The sequence below is a fragment of the Grus americana genome, chromosome 2 (assembly GCF_028858705.1).
Source record: "Grus americana isolate bGruAme1 chromosome 2, bGruAme1.mat, whole genome shotgun sequence".
NCBI classification, from domain to species: Eukaryota; Metazoa; Chordata; class Aves; order Gruiformes; family Gruidae; genus Grus; species Grus americana.
This window is the reverse complement of record NC_072853.1, coordinates 139088595-139109974: the sequence shown is the minus strand read 5'-3', so window position 1 is coordinate 139109974 and position 21380 is coordinate 139088595. Positions and strand designations below refer to the sequence as shown.

Genomic DNA, 21380 nt, shown 5'->3' with positions numbered 1-21380 from the left:
CACGGTATGTCAAATGTATAACAATACTGACAAGCCACTGTCAAAACAGCAACCTCAGTGAGATGATGGAGCAGGTATTTAGAATAGAAAGGAACACCCAGTGAATAATATTATGCATATCCACAGAAACTACTGTCCCTACCAAAATCATATTAGAAAGCTACAGGATGCTTCTGACTTTCAAATTCATGGAAATTCTAAAAGCACAGTGGAAAATGGTAGGAAAGCAATATGTTTGCATCCTGTTTCTCTAATAATATTTTACATTTTTATTATCCCAATGCATCTGACAATTACCCTGCAGTTTTTAGTTATCAGGTTTCTCTTCCAATATGACTTTCTTCTTCTCTGTTCTCCATTTGTTAGCAGCATGTGCTCTAAATGATTCCAAGTTAATTTATCAAGATGACTGTACATAGCTTATTATCCAAATATGTGATTTTTACAGGTGTTCTGTTACTGAATGACTTATGGCTCCTAAACCCTTTCCAGTAACATAAAAACCACCTGTAGACACGCACGCTTCCATCAGGTCCTCAGTGAACAAGCTAAAGGTTGCTTATGCTCCTTCATCTCTGCAACCTGTCCTCTCCGCATTGCTATTCCCTCACCCTCCCGCAGCCTGTCTCCTTGAAGCTATTCCACCTTAACCACTGCCACCTTCATACACATCATCCTTTCTGCCTGTTGCCTCATGGAGCAGCTCAGAGAAGCACAGAGAAACTTTTAAGAATTTTTTCTAAGCAAGGAATGTATTACAGGGTCCAACAAACTGAGCTGCCGTATTATATGTATGAATCTCTCTTCCGTTTGTGGTCTGACAGCATATATCTCAGGGTGACTTGCCCGCTTCTCCAAATCAGTGGCATAAAGAAAGCAACAGGCTTATGCTGGTTTTTTTTTTTTTTTTTAATCTTCCTCCTTCACACAGACTATAACTTAAAAGAAGAGTGAGAGTCCATAAAGTGGATGGAGGCAATTGTTGAGTGATTTGGAAGGTGAGCAACTTGGATTAGGAAGTTTCAGGACCTGGAAAGACGAAAAGTTAAAATGCCATCCTAGAGGAGCAGACTCTCTCTTTTTTCTGCCAATACATCCTGAGTATCACTTGCTCACCAGCCTAAATACTCGGACATTCTCTAATTCCTCGGTCCCTGGGTATCCAGTTTAAGACTTGTGGCCAATAGTGAATATAGCAGCTGTGCTTCAATCATACAGGTCTATGTGAAGTAAGCTGAAAAATCAGGCATTACATACATTCAAACTGGATGCCCAAAATTAGCAGGACAATTCATCAATTTTGGCCCTACTGTCATCTGTCATGTCTCAACCATAATATTGGAATAAATGAAAGCTCAAACTATCCCACACTTGAAATTTAATAATGCACTGCAATGAGACCATTATGGGAACTTCCAAAAGAGTTTAATTCATTACAAGGTGTGGATATAGTTTACTAGATATTGCATGAATGCACAGAATCAGTGAGGAGGGTCAAACGAACAAATAATTACTTTCTGAGAAGGACAGAGGCAAAACAAGTGAAACATGATCATACAATCAAACGCATAAAGGAGCTAAACCAATCTACTCAGGAACTGGTCAGCATTTCTTGAATTTTGGACGTTTTTATTTCCCACCATTATGTTCCACTGCTGTTATTGCACAAGGTCATTTCCCAACAAAGAGATAAAAGCCCTGAATATACCTAAAATTTCACTGTTTCTTGAATTCTCACTTCAAGACATCAATAATGTTCAGCTTGACAAACAGACCTCTGCCACAGAGGTGCTGCCAGAGGAATATTAACCAGTTCTGGGAACCGCAGCCAAAGAGCTGGTGAGGACTGTTTCCTTCTTGGTCTTCTCCATTTCTCCCCTCATTCAGACAGAGGTGTTTAGGTCCTAGCTTAAGCAAGATAAACAAGCCATATCCAAATGATGGAGAAAGGAAACAGTGCAGAAAGTCCTGGGATTTTTTTTTTTTTAATAGACAGTTATATCCTTGCAGGACAGCTTTAACTACAGCCCCCTTTGCAGGTATTTGAGCCAAGTGATTCTTAGCAGTTTCAGGCTGTCCCCATGCCTGTGGACCAACTGCTACAGGGGAACTCAATGCACTTTGTCAGGGAATTTCAAAATTTGTGCTAAAATGCAGAAACATACAGGCCAAGACAACAGCTAATTCTGTTCCATGTTGTTACAGTTGTAAATGTCTGTGCTCATAACCTGCTCCAGTCCTTCCCAAATATCAAATTCTTTCCCCAATCCAGTGGGTTCTCAACAAAGCATTTTGGTAAAATGGTTGAATGAATTAAACGCTGCTAAAACAAAATATTTTTTCTCAGACTTGTACAAAAATGGCCAAAACATTTTTGCTAAACTTTGCCCCAAAAGTCTGCGCAGGAAGAGAATTATGAGGAAATGTTTGAGACCCAATGGTAACAATTTGGCAAAGTAGAAAAAAGCAAACCCAGAGTATATATTACAATAGAAAATGATATGCTTAACATGAGGCACAATCATCACAACTTGTAATAGTGCAAAGAGATTTGTAATTAAAAATGAACTTTTGCACACATTTTATGTTTCTCTACATTGACAGTTTGTTGTCTAACAGGTCTCTGTGAGACCTCTGGCAAACTCCACTTTCACAAAAAACAAACAAACAAACAAACAAACAAACAACCCACCAAAAAAAAAAAAAAAAAAAAAGGGAAGAGGATCAGTATTGTCCTCTATACTGTCCAGGTTTTGTTAGCTATCCAGAGCAGTCGTTTTATAAGTCACCTTTAATTACTGAATTCTTTCTTCTCCAACATTTCTATTTTTAAAATATTTTCAGTGCACCAGAATTTCAGACTAAGGGAAACATAAAACAAATGCAGTCCATGTAACATGTACGTTATTGCAGAATGAGCAATACAAAATCCAATATTTCATCCTTCACGGGAGACTATGCATTGTTCACTCGGCAATAAAGTGTATAAATTACACTTTGATTTTCATGTTTCACTTCTCTTTACCATGCCTGGTGTGCTGATGTGTCGAGAGAATTTGCCTTTTTGAAGTTTTCCTGACAGCGTTACAGAACCATTTTCTCTGGAGCACCCTTCTGAAACTTGTTTTTTGAAACCCTTTTTATACTATACCAATTTTGCTATCTTTGCAAAAAATATTACTCGCCTGAGGGCTTTTCTTCTTCTTTCAGTCATGCTGCCAGGGGGCCGATTGTTTCTGATTGCTAAAGTCAAAACTCCCTGAAAATGGACTATTCAAGCTGAAGAGATTTTCACATGAGCGTGGCAGGTTTTCCAGTCACCTTACTTGTCTATATTATTTAGTAACACGGGTACTATATGATGGAGATTATAAAATCATTTGGGCTGGCTGCATTGACAACCTGGGCAGAAAAATAATTCCATTGCTTGAGATTCTGGAATGTCAATCATAGAATAACACATTTGACCACTTAGTGAAAGTCCAGCATAAATGAAAGATGTATATACAGATGACATACATAGATAGGTCTCTAAAAGCCAAGGTATCAGTGCCAGAATTTCTCACGAGTCATTTAACCAAATTTTCTTGTTTTCACTATGCAACTGGAAAAAAGATTCTATGTTAAACTTGATGGGAAGACTATTGGAAATCCTTTGTGCATTTACAACGTAAGATTATATCCATTAGACATTCAAAATTTCCACTGCATCATTTGTATCATTTTCTCTCCTTTTTTTTGTGAAGAATTGCTCCTACATTGTATTATCTATTGTTTCACTGCCTCAGGCAAGAGGGTTTCATCTGTTTCCTTTCTACAGCCTGAAATGTGCATATATAGTATAATACGCTGAGGTGTCTGAAATTAAGACAGCATTACTGATCTGAGTGAATTCAAGAGTGAGTGTAAAGATGATGAGTAAAGTATGCCATGCCATTGACTTGCAATTATACTTTTACTTTCTTTTACCATTTATCAGAGCCTCAGCACATGAATGGTCCCCCCCCCTTTTTTTTCTTTTTTCTTTCTTTTTTTTTTTAATATGCTAGTTCTGAATTATTTGTTTAACCTTACAAAAACTTGTGGACTTTGAAACAGAGCAGCTGGCTGCTATCTGCTGGCAACTTATATGTTTAATAAATTATTCCCTGTATTGAAAGGATAATGATGTTCTTGGGCTAGGCACAGTGTGGGCTGCATGATGTGAGGCTAGAAAAGAAAGGGGTAAAGGCAACCTCTTCCTGTACCAGCACTGAGCCAGTGCTGCAGCCAACACCTGGGACTGCCTGAGCAAGCTGATTTTGAGATTCCTTATGCAGACATTCATCCAAATGTGGGTCAAAATCTGAAAGAATTGTAGAAAACTAGAGCTAGAAGAGACTGCAAAAAATTACGCAGTCAGCCCCTCTTCCCTAAGCAAGAGTTACTTGAGGTGTGCCATTACTGACACGTGTTTCTAGCCTGTTCTTATAAACCTTGAATACAGAGATGCTACACATTCCCCAGGCAACGTCTTCCAGAGCTTCACTATTCCCAGTATTGAGAAGTCTAACCGCATTCAGCACTGTCGTGATCAGCTCATTATTGCTTTTCCTATGTTTCCATAATACATAGAGAATAGCTCGTTCAATTCTTTCTTGTGACAGGTTTTTACACATTCATAGACTCTTCACATCTTCACTCATACATCCCCCCTTCCAACTAAACAACCCAAATCTTTCCCTTCTGCCCTTAAGCCAAGAACCTCTCATCATTTTCCTGTTTTACTGCTGGATCCTCTCTTGAAAGAAAATATACTTGAAAAATGCTTATTACACTTGAAAAACTATAATATATGGTTTCTGATAGAAAAGGTTGACGCGATTACAAGTTCCATGATAGAATGTTTAACTGGCACAACAAAACCTCCAAAGTGAAATACCCTGAAAAAAGTTCATAAATGCTAACGTAGCAGCAATGGGCGTCAACCTCATTCAGCAAGATATCCTAGTCATTTCACAGTTGAAGTAAAACTGAGTAATCATGCATTGAACCAGAGGGAAGGAAATAGAAAGAATCACATCAAAGACAGAAAAAGGTAGACTAGACTGAAAGAATATTTTTGAGTTGGACAAAAACATTCTGGGGGATAGGAAGGAAAAAACATGAGCTAGCAAGAGAACACCAGGTAAAACAAACAAGTGGAAGATAATATGGTTGCAGAAATGTACCCACAAGTCTATGGAAAGAGTTAGCAAAACATCTGTGACTGCCAAAAATCCTGAAAAGTAAAATGATAAATAAAAATTAAAAAAAAAATCAGGAAAAAAACCCAGACAGATAGCATAGAGGTCCAGATGAGAAAGAAAAAGAGGAAGTAGATGGAAGAAACAAAGAGATTTCACAGTCTCCCTTTCAGGAATTTTGCTGTAGGAATCAAGAAGCACAAACAATATTTCACGCTCTTCTATTTCAAAAGAAAAGGTACTGGAAAGAATAGATACTGCCTTCTCACGCAGCACCTTTCCCTCTGTTTTCTACTTTTATTGTGAATCAGACCCAGTCCAGTTTCCTGTTAGACTTTGCACCCAGAGCCTTAAAAGCAGTAACATCACCTCTTCCAAACATGCATGACTTCTTAGACAGCAAAAACCTGCCTGAACCCACAGAAACAGAGCACACATTTGACAAATATCTTCAAGGTTTTGGGGGAAATCTGTTTAGACAAACAGAGGCTAGGGAGTTAGCATAGTTTAACAGTGCACGTTTACGTGATGCTTAGTGTGATCACCAGCACAGTTTGCGTGTTTCATGCTGTAGAAACATCTTGAGCTTGATGAGGGATGTTCATACTGGAAATAGCATGTGCCCCATATTGAGATTCAGTATTGTGTAAAATACTACGAGCGTGCACTTATGCATGCTTTACTTTAAACAGAGAAAAATAAAGATGTGCAAATTAATAAATAGTGATTACCTCAGAGCAGCAGTTTTCCCGTTTCTGTGAGTACATGTGACCTGCCTGGTTTGGTACCCAATTTGTATGTCCCAATATTTGTTCTCCTGTCTATTCTGTCTGTTTCGATTCCTCTTCTTCTTAATTAACTCACGAGCCTCGGGATCCCGAACTGCCTTTTCTCTGTCCTTTTCCTTGTCTTTGTTTTTCCCTCGTTTCCTCACTTGCCTTATTTGTCTCGAATGGGGCACTGAGCATGCGCTCCAGGGTCCCACATTTAGGCTATACAGGCTTTCTTCAGCAGCACATGGGCTAGACTGACAGATCTGAAACTCGGTGAGGTTAGGACAAGCTGACCCACCGAACTGCGGTGGAGCGACAACATGCCGAGTTCGATGCTGAAGCCCGTTGCCGCAGGTCTTGGAGCACTCTGACCAGGGGGCAAATTCGGCCACGATGCAGTCCTGCCGGCACGGGATGAGGCACGCCTGCTCCTGGCGGGGCTTCGGCTCAAAGTACTCACAGATGACATCCTCAGCCGGCACCCCATTGGACTTCTGGATACAGGTGATGTCCCTTGTCTGGATCCCTTCCTCCCCTCTGAGGCACTCCAGGGGCTTCTCGTGGCTGCGGGAGAGGACAGGCTGGCACTGGTTCCAGCTACCGATCTGCCAGTCATACAGCTCCTTGTGCCAGTCACAGACCCGAAAACAGCTCTGCTGGTTGTCCGGCCGCTCCGGCTGCTTGCAGTTCGTGGGCAGCGTGGTCCAGCCCTCCACATGGGCACACCACACCGCTCGCGTCTGGATGCCACCTGGACCGCATTCATCTCCCATGCATCTCCCCCACGGACCTGGAAAACAAGAGAAGATGCTAACATTGCACACTTAACTGTTTTTCTGCCGTGGTGCAAAAGCAAGCCCACAGAACCAGTTTTGTATTTCCTGCATCTCTAAGAATTTAATTCTTGGAGAAACTTGAACTTGGAGAACGCAAAACAAGCACGAGATTATTCTTCATCTCCTATTTTTATGAATACAGATACATTTCGCTTTTTGTCCTAGACAAATTGAATATTTAATTTCAAGAACATACATAGGAATTAATCACAAAGTCATCATGTATTTTTGACTTACAAGATAGGAGCCAAAGTCCTCCCCACCAAGGCATGAATCTAATCTTCTCTCTCACGCGCATGAATACCCTTTCTTGGACTGTTTTGGTTTTTGCTTTGCATTTCTACTGCACAACTCTTTACACCCTGATGCCAATTAATATTGCATTCCATTCCTTCCATGTGTTAAATAATGACAACAATGGATTATGTTTTGAAAAATAGAGGTAATTTCAGGTAGGTCACTTCTTTCCTTTATTATAACTAAAATAAAAATTAAAACCCAGTTAAGGAGTGTGTGTTCCACACAATCTGTGAAATGATTACAGAATAAGTTCTTGAAGGCAGAGACATACCAGCTGGTAACTCTCCAAAGAACAGAAGTTATTGCTTTTTTTAAATCTCTAAGGTCTATGGTAAATACTCGACGTGTTATAATTAGTGTCAACAAAACCAATAAAAACCTATATCCATGAAAGCTGATATGGTTGCTTTTTCCATTATTAAAAACTGTAATATTCAGCTGGTTCAACTCACAAAATCCACATACCAGAGGATAAAACACTTGTATTTTCAGGTTTTTTAAGATGTCCCCTCATACACACCATGCACTGACTTACTGTGAAAGAGGAAAAGAACAAGCAGTTCAGAAAAAAACCCTGTGACCGTTTCCCAAAGAAAAGATGTCTATCTGCAGACAGTTGGTCACACAGAAGACAGTTTCTGTGACTGTGGAGCACTGGTGTTCCATGAAGAAATTGGGGCCAGGCCACGCAACCCTCATTCATCTGAATGACCCCAGTGACAAGACTCTTTGTGTGAGCAAAGTTGTGGGAGGTGCTGGGCTGAACCTTTGTTATTGCCAAAGCAGGTTAATAAAATAATTCTGGTACTGCGCAAGAGTAAGTTAAACAAACTATGGCAGGTACAAATTATTTACAACACTTTCTTATTGAATGACTGGAAAGAATATGAGGCCACGTCTTATTACTGATTCCCATGGGCTTTAAAACTCTCACTGACTTCAACACAATTTTCAGCTGTTCATCCAACATCAACTTCAGTAGCAGTTTGGGAATGGGCTGGTGATAGGCTATACACTCAGCCTCTGCTCCTCATTGCCTCTTTTTTAAGCGGACACTGCGGCTGAACAGTTTGTTTGTAGTTTGAAAATCCTAAGCATTAATACTCTATAAGCAATGCCAGCTGGCAGAGACCTATTCAGCCCATGGAAACTCCTCCGTATTTTTTTGTGGATTAAGTTTGAATTAGGGTTTCCAAGGTTTAGCTAGCTATCCAGAAGAATAAATGTATATTAAATACAAATACATTTCAGTTTCCATTTCAGCAACATTACCCTACTTTATCTCTAACCAGCCTTCCACAAATGACATAATCATTGTTGTATTTAATTTAGGTGTATTTACAGGGAATTAAGAGATATCATTTCCCCAGAACACCACCTGAATACTTGCCAACTTTAAAAGAATAAAGACTGCAGAAAACGTCCAACTAAAGCAGAGATACTAAAATGATCACGATTGAAATAAAGCTAAATCGTTGATCTTGAAAACTATAAATTTCTGTCTTACTGAATCACTGCACCTTGTGTATACTATGTGGGTTCAGTGAAGAAAGCCCTCTTTTTAAAGATCAGTTCTTTACTGTAATCCAGATAAAGAGTTTGTCTATTTGGGATTCTACCAAATTTCCAATCGTCAATTATCCAAGAAATCACATTGTACCTAAAAATTGTGCTTGACATCTAAATATATTCAATCCAATTCACTGACATGTTTATACTAATGCAAACAATAAAAATCTCAGCCTCAATATACTAACTACTGCCTCTGGCAATGTAAATATAAAAATCAAATCTGCACATGATTGTGATAATTGGTCAAAATAAGCTCTTTCATTAGATTACAAGAATGTCGTTTTTAGAACTGGATCCAAGGTAACAATCAGGTGCACAGATAGGCTCATGATTATTGAGCTGATTATTTTGCTTTTGCTGTGAAGTAGAATGCAATTTTATAAAATTGCCAGTGAGTACCAGCAAACCACATTTATATGCACATTTGAGCAAACTACTACTCAGCACCTCTAGGTTCATGTAGTTGTTGACACAGAGCTATTAGTGATGTATCTGACCCTCTCCCTTATCTACAAAATTTACTACTATCAAAATTTAAGCTTTTGGTGTACTTGTAGCCTTGTACTCTAAATTTGGGGGGAAGAAGAGAAATTGTCATTTTGTTACTGTCTTTAGCTTTTAAAAAAAATTAAAAATTATATATTTCTAGCAATATGAACAGAAACTTGCTTTGATCAAAATTATTCTGAGAAATATATTTCTTTTTCTTTTGAAAACAATTTCTAGTATCCACATAACCAACACTTCTGTCAGTTTTCAGTTGCACACTGCTTTGAAATCTTGACTTAAGTTAGCCACATTTTCTTGTAGGATCACAAGTCACTATTGTTAACGTCAAGCACTTGCTGAGGAACATTGTTGCCATACATTCTTTATATGGACTTCACGAAAAAAGGGAGAGAAGCTCCTCTGCAACTCCCTTTACAGCTACCCATCTCTCTCTACCAATTATAAAAAGAGCCTACAATAATTCACTTCTAACTTAAGTGGCCCCAAACACATTGCAAACATCAAGGCCAAACATGGTTCTTATTTGAAAATAATCACAGAAAAGCAGGAAAAGAAATGTCTCTGAACTGAGTAAAGGGGCTTTGTGACTTCATCCAAATAACAAGAAATGCATCCCAAAGTGGTCCTAATCCACTGTCAATTTTTTTTCTCATTGCCGCAGACTGAAGAGAAAGCACCCAGTACATCTTTACAATGTTTCTCTGCCTGCTGGTCAAGACATCACTGAAAATACATAATGAAAAAACAGTGAAGGCAGAGGCTTTGAATGACCTTCAGAAGTATGACAAAATCACGTGCAGATCACCTGCAACATGCTTTTCATGTTACATCATTATTATGGGCACTACATTTACCACAACATTTGTAAACGTGAAATTGGGGGGTAAAATTAATCTCACAGAAACTAGCGTAGCATAGATACGCAACTCGGCCAAGATGCCGATGTAAAGAGCCTCACCCACCACCATCACTTGGGGTGGCGGCTCTCTCACAAATCCTCATGTAACGACAACAGAAAGTCTTTAAGCAAGCTGTCAAGCCTAATCAAAGCCTCATATGATGTTTTAATTTGCTCTTTATGAACATCCTTTAGGTTGTCTCTTTCCCACTGAAGCAGTCCTCACGCAGACACGCTGCTCTGCCTGGTGTGCACTGATCCAGCTACGCCTGGGCAACGGGAAGTACGTGTGCTCAAACTGTTTCGCACTAGGGGGAAAAAAAAACCTGCTGCTGTGAACGCAAAGTAGTTTTTCTTTGGATTTTGTTTTAAACATATTTAGATGAACGAGTCACAGTTTACCTGCAGTGAGCTCTACGCGTCTCATGAAAATACCATAATTTATCTGCTCTTTGTTTAATCAGCGTATTACAAATGGCAGTTACAGAAATAAACAGGAAGCTTGCTTCTTTGTTGTTGTTGGGAGTTGTCACTGAAGTCTTAGTGAGTTTACAATGTCATTTGTAATTCTTTGTCTTCTAAAGAGATTACTGTAAAATACAATATTAAGATTCCCTCTAAGCTTCTGGAGGATTAACATTTATTTTTGTTAGGGAGCAGGAAAGTAAGTGAATTAACCAGTACTGCAAGTTTACTCCAAAATTCCAGGGAGTGATCACAATGGAGACAAATATCAAGACAAAACCCTCACTAAAGCACTGATAGAACAGACTAAGCTATCGTAGTATTTAATATCTTACATATTAACATTGTTTCAGGTATTAAAATTATCACTATTTGAAGAAGAAAAAACTTATTTTGAACTTTGACCTAGGGCAAATAATGCTATGTGAAAATCCCTTGAACTCCCAACTATCCCCAAGGATAAAACTCAAACCATGTCTTAAAACATCAAGCAAGACATTACTCCCATTTTTAACAACTGAGGATTGCACCACTGATTTCATCTGAATTTTGTTGTACTTTCAGTGACAACTGGTTTTGACCCATTTTATGTTACTGGTGTGGTGCGTGTAAGTAGCATTAACAGTTTAATGCCGGAGAGAGATATTCGGACTGCACAAGACAATGAGCAGCTTAGTTTTCAGTATTTTGAGAGGATTGTATTTAGAGAGACTACTGAGAGACTGATTAGCAGAAATCTACTTTTCCCAAGTTCAGAAACAAGCTGACCTTATTGGAGACCTCAAATTTCTTTGTATTATGAGAGGGTTGTGACGGGGGCCGTGAAGGTTAACTGGGTGATACAGGGCTGAGAGTCAGGAAGGACACCAGCATTACAAGATACAGTTCAAGCCTAAGCAGTAAATGTGGAGAGAGGTTAAAAAGACACAGATCAAGAAGTCTTTGAAGGACTCGGGAGATGGCAGCGAATGCAAACTGCAGCTCCCGATAGCGGAGCCGGTCAAGGAGCAGGATGAACAGCAGGCCATCGAGAATATAACGGCCTCAGAGCTGCCACCAAAATCACTTGCAGATCCGCTTGGCTAAATTGAAATATGATAAGCATGTCTATAACTTGGTACAGTATACCTGTATTATCTATATTTGCTTTACACAACTATGGCAGCAGCAGTTACTTTTCCTTTGCCACAACGGAGTATTTTTATCACAGGCAGTAGCTAATTTTGAAAGTCTAAACAGGAAACTGAGTCTCACTGATACAGACGTGTTGCCTATTACATTGGGAAGAAGTAATACGGTAAAATGCTGTAATTCTAGATAAATCATTGATAGCTTTTTTTTTTTTTTAGTATAGAATCTGAGATACTGCCAACACGACAAGCTGGCCACATTTGGAGAGATAGATTCTGTAATTTATTCTATCAGGAGTGCCAAGACAGTAGAAGATTGTTTATAGACAAAACCATGATTTTTGCCTCTTTCCCACCCGTGGCGGGACACCCTGGGTGCTGTATGACGTGCCGCCTGCTCTGTTTGCCAGCAAATTCTCCCCTCCAGGAGTGCTATGGATCACCTTGACTGTCATTTCTATTTAATGCTTTCGTCTTTCTCGGCTCCTCTTTCAGAGGTTGAAAAGAACATGCAAGGCAGCGTCTGCATCAAAGAAAATGGATTCAGGATATGGAAGAGAGATAAAAAAAAAAAAGGAAAAAATTCTCAACATAATAAAACATAACACCTGTGATTCAGAGGAAGATAATGGGGAATCAAATATGCCTACAAATTATTTGACTCCTAGGTCACATTTCTTAATTCCTGATCATATAAGGGAGAGCGTAAGACACACTGCAGTTCAAGTAATTTCAGAATCTGAAGAACAAGTTGTTCACATTTCTCAAATTAACAAGGAAATATAAAAAATTAACATTAAAAAACAGTGATGTCAATGAATATAATCTACAAATTTCACACTGTTTCCCCAGCTTTCCAGGGCACACTTTTAAACAATGGGATAAAGGCAAACTTAAAAGTATACAAAAATCAGCTACTTGGATATCGTTCTAGCTGTGCACATAATTATTAAAGCACTTTACAAGTGTGAGCTCTTTTATTTTTTTCCCCTATTCATATTCATCAGGAAAATACCCTCACGCATGTTCCTAATACTATTAATGGTGTAATAATTAACATTATCCATCTGTTTTCAAATTTCTCTTAAAATCCTGACTGTAACGCACATGAAATAAACCTAAGAGTAACCATACCAGTTTAAATTCTGACATCAACATCACAAAAAGCATAATGCTTATTCAGTGTTTCCCTAATGGACCATTTTCATATTAGAACCTCACAAATTATTAGAACCAAATTGTACTTATTTTCCTCCAGAAAGTATTCCTTTTGTATATTATAAAACTGGTGTGTCTAAAACAAGGTTGTGTACTCCATAAGAAAAAAAATTGAATTTAATGTGCTTTCCCAGTGTTGATGCTGTGGCCTCCTGTGCCGTAATTCATGGTAGTTTCAACACCACATTTCACTTAGTAGAGGGGTTTTGTCTGCTTTGTGCTCTTTCTGCCTTAACATTGTGACAATTATAATATATATTGAAATATTTTTTTTCTTCTCTTATAAACATAGAGAGGGTAAAAAGTATCTATTTCTATAGTACAAAAAATACATAAAGAAACAAAAGGTTCTCAAAAATTTTCTCCTTTAATTAATATAATGCTAGTTCTTCATCTCCCAGTCAGCTCTGAAAACCTAATTCAACACTTAAAAAAAAAAAAAAAAAGAAAAGAAAAAAGAAGAAAACCCAAACTACCCCCATATATTTGTCATTGTTTAATATTTACTTTGTTGCTCTGGCTGTGTGGACTTAAATTTTTAAATCAACTGCATCAGGGCTCACACTTTTCATATCACATTTCTTCCCAACATAATTTGAACATACAGTGGCGTAACACCCTGAAAATCGCTATCTACACGGAAGCGATGGAGAGTCTCCAGCTCGCAGCAGTGGTGCAGCACGGTGATCTGAAGTGTATGCTAGCACATACACAAACATGAAAGGCTGACAACTCACACTGCAGAACTATCTGGGTTTGTGTTGTTGTCATAACCTGCAATGAAATCCTTTCCTTTAGGCTTATCATAAACTTAAGCTAATTCTCAAAACATTATTCAGTTTTAAAACAGTTCTTTCTCCAAACCTATTTTTTTTTTAGCATAAGTTCCTCTAACTATTAATTTTTCCTTTACATAGTATAGCTGTAGCAGCCAAAATGAATATTGAATGATACACAGAAGGAATACTTAATTGAAGCAGCATGCTTTAAAGAGAAATAGAGCTTCTATGTTCTACAAAGCAATTACATCGCTTTGAGCCTCTAGTCATGTTGTAATAAATACTTCTGATATTGTAAGATATGGAGTTTAGTTTCTTCTAGCCCACAGTCTGTTTACATATAAAGCTGGTTCATGAACATTTCTTAGTTTCAGTAGTGGTAATGTTCAACCATACTAACGTATTCCTCACTCTCCTCTCCTTATGTTCTCTCTCTAGTCACGCTGCTGGCTGAAAAGCCAGATAACGCTCTTCTGACAAAATGATGATTCCCATACACAGCGAACACTCTCGCAGGCTTTGTAAGTTGGATGAAAGGCTTTACTAACCTTTGCTTGTATCTCTCCCACACATGTCTGTTTTGGTTTGTTCTGATTTCTAACAGTTGAAAGCTGTTCTGCATCTCCTGCGTGAGACAGCTATACTGAGTAAATCTACCTATGCCCGGTACTCATCTCCTACAGCAACAAACAGCAGCGGTTTGAAGGAGGTATAGAAATATGGTGAGCATATACGATGCCTTCCCTGGTACCCCCCCAGCTTCCCCCCATTTCCAGCTCACACATCACAGCAGACATGTTGGTACAGCCTTTCTGATATAAATTAATATTTGTACATGGACATCAAATAAAGAACATCCATGTGTTCGTCAACTGCCTTCTAAAGAAGATAAGTTTTAGAAATCATATTAGAAACTCCGAAATTTGCTGTTCTCTTTTCCTATGCAAGACTACCAGAAATGTAATGATAGAAAACACATGGTATGAACCTGTTTTTTCTTATGCAGTGGGCAAGGAAAAACAAAACAAAACCCACTCCCTTGAATAGAAAAGCCAATTATGAGCGAATCTGTGAAATCAATAGTCACTTGCAATTATTATACAGACTGTAATCATGAGTAAATATTAATATTTTACAATGAAAACTCTATAAAGTGTATGAGCAACAATAACATCACAACAAACTGTTCGTATCCGTGTCCCTGTAGATTTTTACAGCTCTGTCTGCGTCAGAACCTGATTTTAAGGGATAGGTTATTGAGAAAACCAGTTCAGGATCCAATGCCTATTAAAGAGGAGGATTTGATTTGTATAGATTAAGATGAGATTTTCTCCTTGATTTTGAACCAAGATTCACTATTTTCTCCCCATCGGCATTTTAAATTCAATTTACTCATAAATCTCAAAGCAAATTTTAACTGAAACACCGCTAAGAGAACATCTCAACCTGAAAATCTCATTGCTAAGACTTTTCTCAGTGACTATACATCTAAATGCAGATTTTTGCACTAATTCAATCAACTGAGGCTTGCACTTCTCTTTTCATCAGAGTGAACTCCAATTAGATCAATTGAAAAACCACCACTAGTCCTTGTCACCAGCATGTGTTGCAGCACCAATTTCTTGGTACTATTAGGAGAGTTTATTTCTGTGCAGTCTCATGCAATCTCGTGGTAATCAGCCCTATTGAACAAGTTACAGGGACTTTAAATCAGATCACTTACACTTCTGTCATGAATAATTTTGCAATTCAGTTTTTTAAACGTGATTTTCTTCAGTACACGCAGAATGATACATTAAAAAGAGAAGACAAAATATTTCTGTTTCAATTAGCATCAAGACCAAGTGAATGCCTTTATTTGTCTGCCTCTGCCTCATTTTCCGCCCTTTTATTTCTTTCCCTTGCTGATCGTAGCCTCCTGCTGCGGTGCTGATGGCCAGAAGTGCTAGTTGCGAGGCTGCCGCGACCACAGGGTACATCCGTCAGCACAGGCCATCACGCCGGTGCCAGCCCAGCGGTTCGTAATCCCAGCCTCTGCTTACATTAGCCAAGGGCAAACAAGTCAAAAACCTCCTTCACTGAGACATGAAGGAATTTACTGCTACAGCTTTTTGGAGACTGGCTACAGCTTTTTGACTAGACTAGTAGAACCAGACATCAAAAATTAAATGTACTACCTCTGCGCACTGACTTTTTTAAAGGGTCAGACTCCCTGCAAGATATAGTCAGACGAGGGAGCAGGAAGAGGGTTATAAGAAAACACTACAATTTTGGCGCGTGAAGTCAGAAGGAGGTTCAGGTTGTACTCCCAGCCCTGTTGCTAGCCTGCAGGATGATCTACGTACACCATTTCTGTCTCCTTGCACTTCATCTTCTGTGTAAGGCAGGGGCAACAATATGAATTTTTAAAGCCCGTTTAGATACATTGATGAAAAACAGCGTGCAAGAAGTAAATAGCAGTAGGACTACATGTTCTGTCATTTTCTCTCTGGAAGCACAGTTTACTCAATATCTTTCCCTTGAGTTTTGCCCTAAATCCCAGTTGCGTTGAAAGGTGTGTTTTAATAAAAAAGCAGGAAGCTCAGATGATAAGCTGCTGCTTTTTCTTACTCTTGACAGAAATCTTATTCATAGAGCACAGCATGCGTACTTCTCATCTGTGTCTTCCCTCTGCCTCCTTGGCCACAAGAGAGCTAATACAGACAGTCAAGGATCAAATAGGAAGGTTGCTCATATCTCTGGATTCTTTACAGGTGTTTTCTTTGCCATTAATGGAATAAAAGAAAATGGGAGACCTGAACTTAATAAATATCGCTTAGATAATGTTCTAGACCTGTCATCCTTTTGGTTTTCTTCTTATTCATTAGAGTAAAGAAAGTTTCATGAAATTGCATTTTCTAAGTATAAAACATTACATAAAGGGTCAATTTTCTATATTTATTTTCATTTACCTTTAAATATTTCATTATTTAAATTGCCTATGTGTTGGACTGAAAGAAAAATCCAGTCATAAATCTTTTGAACTGCCCTAAGACTTTATGTCTTGCTGAGATACATTCTCCCAAGCATATCCTCTGTTCATTTATTATTCATTATCATCAGTTTGCCGAATTCCTGTGAAACCCATTTTCAATTTTTAAATGGCAACTTTCCCCTAAAATTGTGGCTCTTTCGTTATATAGACATAGTGCTTAAAACTACGGAAAGGAAAGCCAACTAAGCCATGTGGGTGTACTCAAAGTACAGGTGCTGCTGTGCAACACACAAGGACAGATCTATATTAGTTTTAAAGAAGTCTTGTCAGGACCACATGCAACCTGTCACCGCAATGCATGCAAAATAAGTAATGTCTTCATCTGAGCACTCTATAATCGATCATTTTAATTCCAGACACAACTGAGATAAATAATTAATTCAAAAAAGTGACTATTACTTACTTCCATCTGGCAAATGTGTTGCACAACTGTATTAAAATAAGCAGCTTTGTCTGGTTTTGTGATGTGGGAAATGTATCTAACAAACCCTTGTGTTAAAATAGGGTTTTTTTTCAAATTTTGTTTTAGAAATAAGCAATAACTTCTATAAAATATTAACGTAGGCAGTCATTTCAGTATCTCAGACCATATCATAACTTTGGCTTTTAAACAGAACTCCCCATTAATCACAGCAGGGACTTCTGCTTAAAAATACATGAACTTGATCTGGTATTATCTCACTGATCTATTATAAGAACCCTAGATGTCCTAATAAAAATGCAATGAATCACTATTGCAAAAATTTAAAAGTATACAAGTATTTTAAGGAGGGCATCACAAGAATACTCTCATATTAGAAATCTCCAGGAGATTTCTTAAAAATCCTCTCACCCATCAAAGAAACAGAGACAGGAACACAGCGACAAACCTCTGCCCTAGTCTAGCACAAACCCCACTCACCTTTCCATTGCTAGTACTACCTTGATTTCTAAAGTTACTTCACAGAGGTCATTACATAAGAATTAACAGCAGAATCTTTTAGTAGATGCTACTAGGAAACTACACCTCTTTTATTCTTTTATCTTGACAGAAGAATCCCTAAATAGCAGGTAAAACTTTTTTTTTTTTTTTTTTTTTTTTTTAGTATCACCTTAGACCTTCCATAGATTTGGAAGGATTTAGTCAATTGTTATGTTGGCAAACCTCCCAGTTAAGACAGGGTGAGAGATGGAGAAGTCATTAGAGGACTTCAAACATGCAAAGCTATGACAAAGCTGACAAAGGAACGTGCTATCGGGGCAAACTGCATGTTCCTCTCCAGAAAGGCAAACACAAGAAGTGAACTTTTGTCTTTCCTATTAATTTATTGCTTCTGTGGAAACTGTGCTGAAGTGTCAAAGTTCAGCAGTGAGAAATGTCATTGAATACTCCTCCAGAATCATTTTATGTCACTACTATTTTCCTGTCCTCAAAGAAGACAGACTTCCCTTCTATTGTCCTCTAAACAGGTCCTCATTCAGCTTTCAAGAAAATGATAAATCTTTGATTTCATCAGACATTATGAAAACCTCTAAAATGCAAAATATGACAGAATATGCATCATGTGGTATTAATATTAATTTCCCAAGCCAATTCTTTTAAATTTTTGAAATAAAAAGAAATTAGAAATTTTATGAAAGAAATCCTGACAACATGTAGGTCTGACAGAATTCTTGTGTAGATAAAAAAAAAAACAACACCTCTACAGGAAACATAAATTCTTCCAGTGAGCTCAGCATAAAGGAAAACATGGTAAGACAGAGCAAGGTGTCATTTGTAAATACTGTTAAAATAAGTAAAGGGAGGAAGGAAATAAACCTTTTGCTTCTGCTCTTTCAGAAAGCCAGCTACAATTCTAAAAGCCCGTCAAGAAAAGATAATAAATTGGATAATACTTCCTCTACCAAGTATACTTCTATGAAAGGCATACAAATGCTAATGTAAAATTCACATTACTACAGGATATTTAAAGGCGTCCATTATCCTTCACAAACGATGGTTTAAATCTGGTCTTGACTGTCGCCAAATTCTCATTGTCAGCAGAAACTTAGGGATCATTTTATCAACCTCTGAGATAAAACTTGGCAATATTTAATTTTGCACAAAATATGAACACAAAGCAGTACAGACAGAATATCATTTCTAATCTAAATACAGAAGGGAAGATAAGAGAAGGCTCAGGGAGAATCTCATCTGTGTGGACAAATACCTGAAGGGAGGGTGCAAGGAGGATGGAGACAGCCTCTTTTCAGAGGTGCCCAGTGACAGGACCAGAGGCAAGGGGCACAAACTGGAACACAGGAGGTTCTCTATGAACATCAGGAAACACTTTTTTTTACTGTGAGAGTGACTGAGCACTGGCACAAGTTGCTCAGAGATGACATGGAGTCTCCATCCTTGGAGATATTCAAAAGCTGTCTGGGCATGGTCCTGGGCAACTGGCTCTAGGTAGCCCTGCTTGAGCAGGGGCGTTGGACAAGGAGACCTTCAGTGGCTCTTTCCAACCTTGCCTATTCTGTGATGCTGTGAAATACAGACATATCAATATCAAATACAAAAGTCAGAAAGGAAGCATGTGGTTATGTATTTTCCAGAATCTCAGTTTCCCAAACTTCAGTGTGCCAAAGTTTAAATCACTATATAAAGACTTAAAGAGATTACATATTCATGAGTAGATATATCCATAAAGTAGACAGTAAGAAAATGCTATTTGTTAAGGTTTTGGGTTCCTGAATCACAGAATTTAGTATAAAGTCTGTACCTTTCTATAAATGGCTAATTAATTCCATGTCAGAGATTCTGTATCAGAAAACTGACAGGAAGAACAATTTATTATGAAAACCATCTACAGAATTTAAAAATTTAACTAATAGATAATTCCCATAAACTTAAAATGTGTAACATGCATTCACACTTCATTAAATATTAACTACACTAGACATTAATTCCTAAATATTTTTACAATTATTAACTCCAGTTGAATAGAGAAACATGAAGAAACAAAATTATATATTGAGAACTTTCTAATGCACTCTTTAGAGATTACCACAAGCGTTAAAACTCCTTGTTTAAGCTTCATTGAACACTGTGTACTTATATACACATATTAATTCTTAAAAGTCTTCCTCCCACTACTTCAAAATATTAGATAAACCTGAAGCGCATTTTCTACATGGTGAAGGAACAGTCCATGGCAAGTTTGATTTAAAGGAGAAAATAAGTATTCACAGAATCATAGAATGATTTGAGTTGGAAGGGACCTTAAAGATCATCTAGCTCCAACCCCCCCTGCCATGGGCAGGGACACCCTCCACTAGACCACGTTGCCCAAAGTCCCATCCAACCTGGTCTTAAACACTTCCAGGGATGGGGCATCCACAACCTCTCTGGGCAACCTGTTCCAGTGCCTCACCACCCTCACAGTAAAGAATTTCTTCCTCATATCTAATCTGAATCAACTCTCCTTCAGTTTAAAACCATCACCCCTTGTCCTGTCACTACACTCCCTGATAAACAGTCCCTCTCCAGCTTTCCTGTAGGCCCCTTTAGGTACTGGAAGGCTGCCATAAGGTCTCCCCAGAGTCTTCTCTTCCCCAGGCTGAACAACCCCAACTCTCTCAGTCTGTCTTCATAGGAGAGGTGCTCCAGCCCTCTGATCATCTTTGTGGCCCTCCTCTGGACTCACTCCAACAGGTCCATGTCTTTCTTGTACTTGGGGCCGCAGAGCTGGATGCAGTACTCCAGGTGGGGTCTCATGAGAGCAGAGTAGAGTATTGGGGGAGTATCTATATATCTGAACAGGGGTATGGTCATTTATAGTCAGTCACACTAGTAGAAATTTTAGGACACTGTCTGAGTACTTATTAAGAAGTCACTGCAGCTGGAATTGGGAAAAATGTATTTGAAAAAAGTGTCTGCAGAGCCCAGTTCATCAAAACTGCTGAAATGATGCTGTGATGGTAGGTCAATCAAATGGCTAGGTAGATAAATAGTTTACTTAACTTCACATTCTTCAATTTTACTGATGATTTATTAGACCTGAATTCCTGGGTGTAATTTTACAACAGATCTTCAAGAAAGAGAGACAAATCCAAGAGTGTCTCTTTGTGATATAATAATATTTAATTAAAAGCCATTCCAGAAAGCAACTGCACCTGAGTGAAGATCTATTGATGCACAGCCCAAGAAGGCTCATCAAGCTAAATAAAAATCTCATACTTTTAAAAGACTGAGCTAACAGTATACCACTTTAGCACAGCTCCTTTGGCTACATCACTTAGGAAATTAGAAATGTCATTCTCTATTTTAATTCACCTTCAGGTAAGAAGGTCAACTCATTGGCAAGGAAATTTTAACAGGTCAGATCTTTCAAAATCAATAACGAACTGGGTTGGAGATATCTTTCAGAAGAGATGACTTCAATTATAACAGCCCTCACCAGAGATAATGAGCAGAGAAGGAAGGTTAGTGTTGGACAAAGAAACACTTGCTGGCTTGCCAAATAGGTGATGCAAAGATCCTTATCAGCCTGAATTACACTGAAAAGTCTTCAAAAGACTCTGAAAAACAGAAAGGTCATTTTGTTTCAAGGAGACTCTTTACAAAGGGGTAAGAGTGACTGAAAAGTCTTTCCTAATCATTTTTAAAACTCATCAACATG

At 38.3% G+C, this 21380-nt stretch overlaps 1 protein-coding gene across 1 annotated transcript in view; it reads right to left on the bottom strand.

Moving 5' to 3' along the window:
* The window catches only part of THSD7A (thrombospondin type 1 domain containing 7A), a 293162-nt gene that overhangs the window by 123152 nt on the left and 148630 nt on the right, over window positions 1-21380 (bottom strand). The window contains exon 4 of the mRNA XM_054817889.1: window positions 5957-6788. Coding sequence (XP_054673864.1) covers window positions 5957-6788 — 832 coding nt within the window. The remainder of the gene's footprint in view (window positions 1-5956; window positions 6789-21380) is intronic.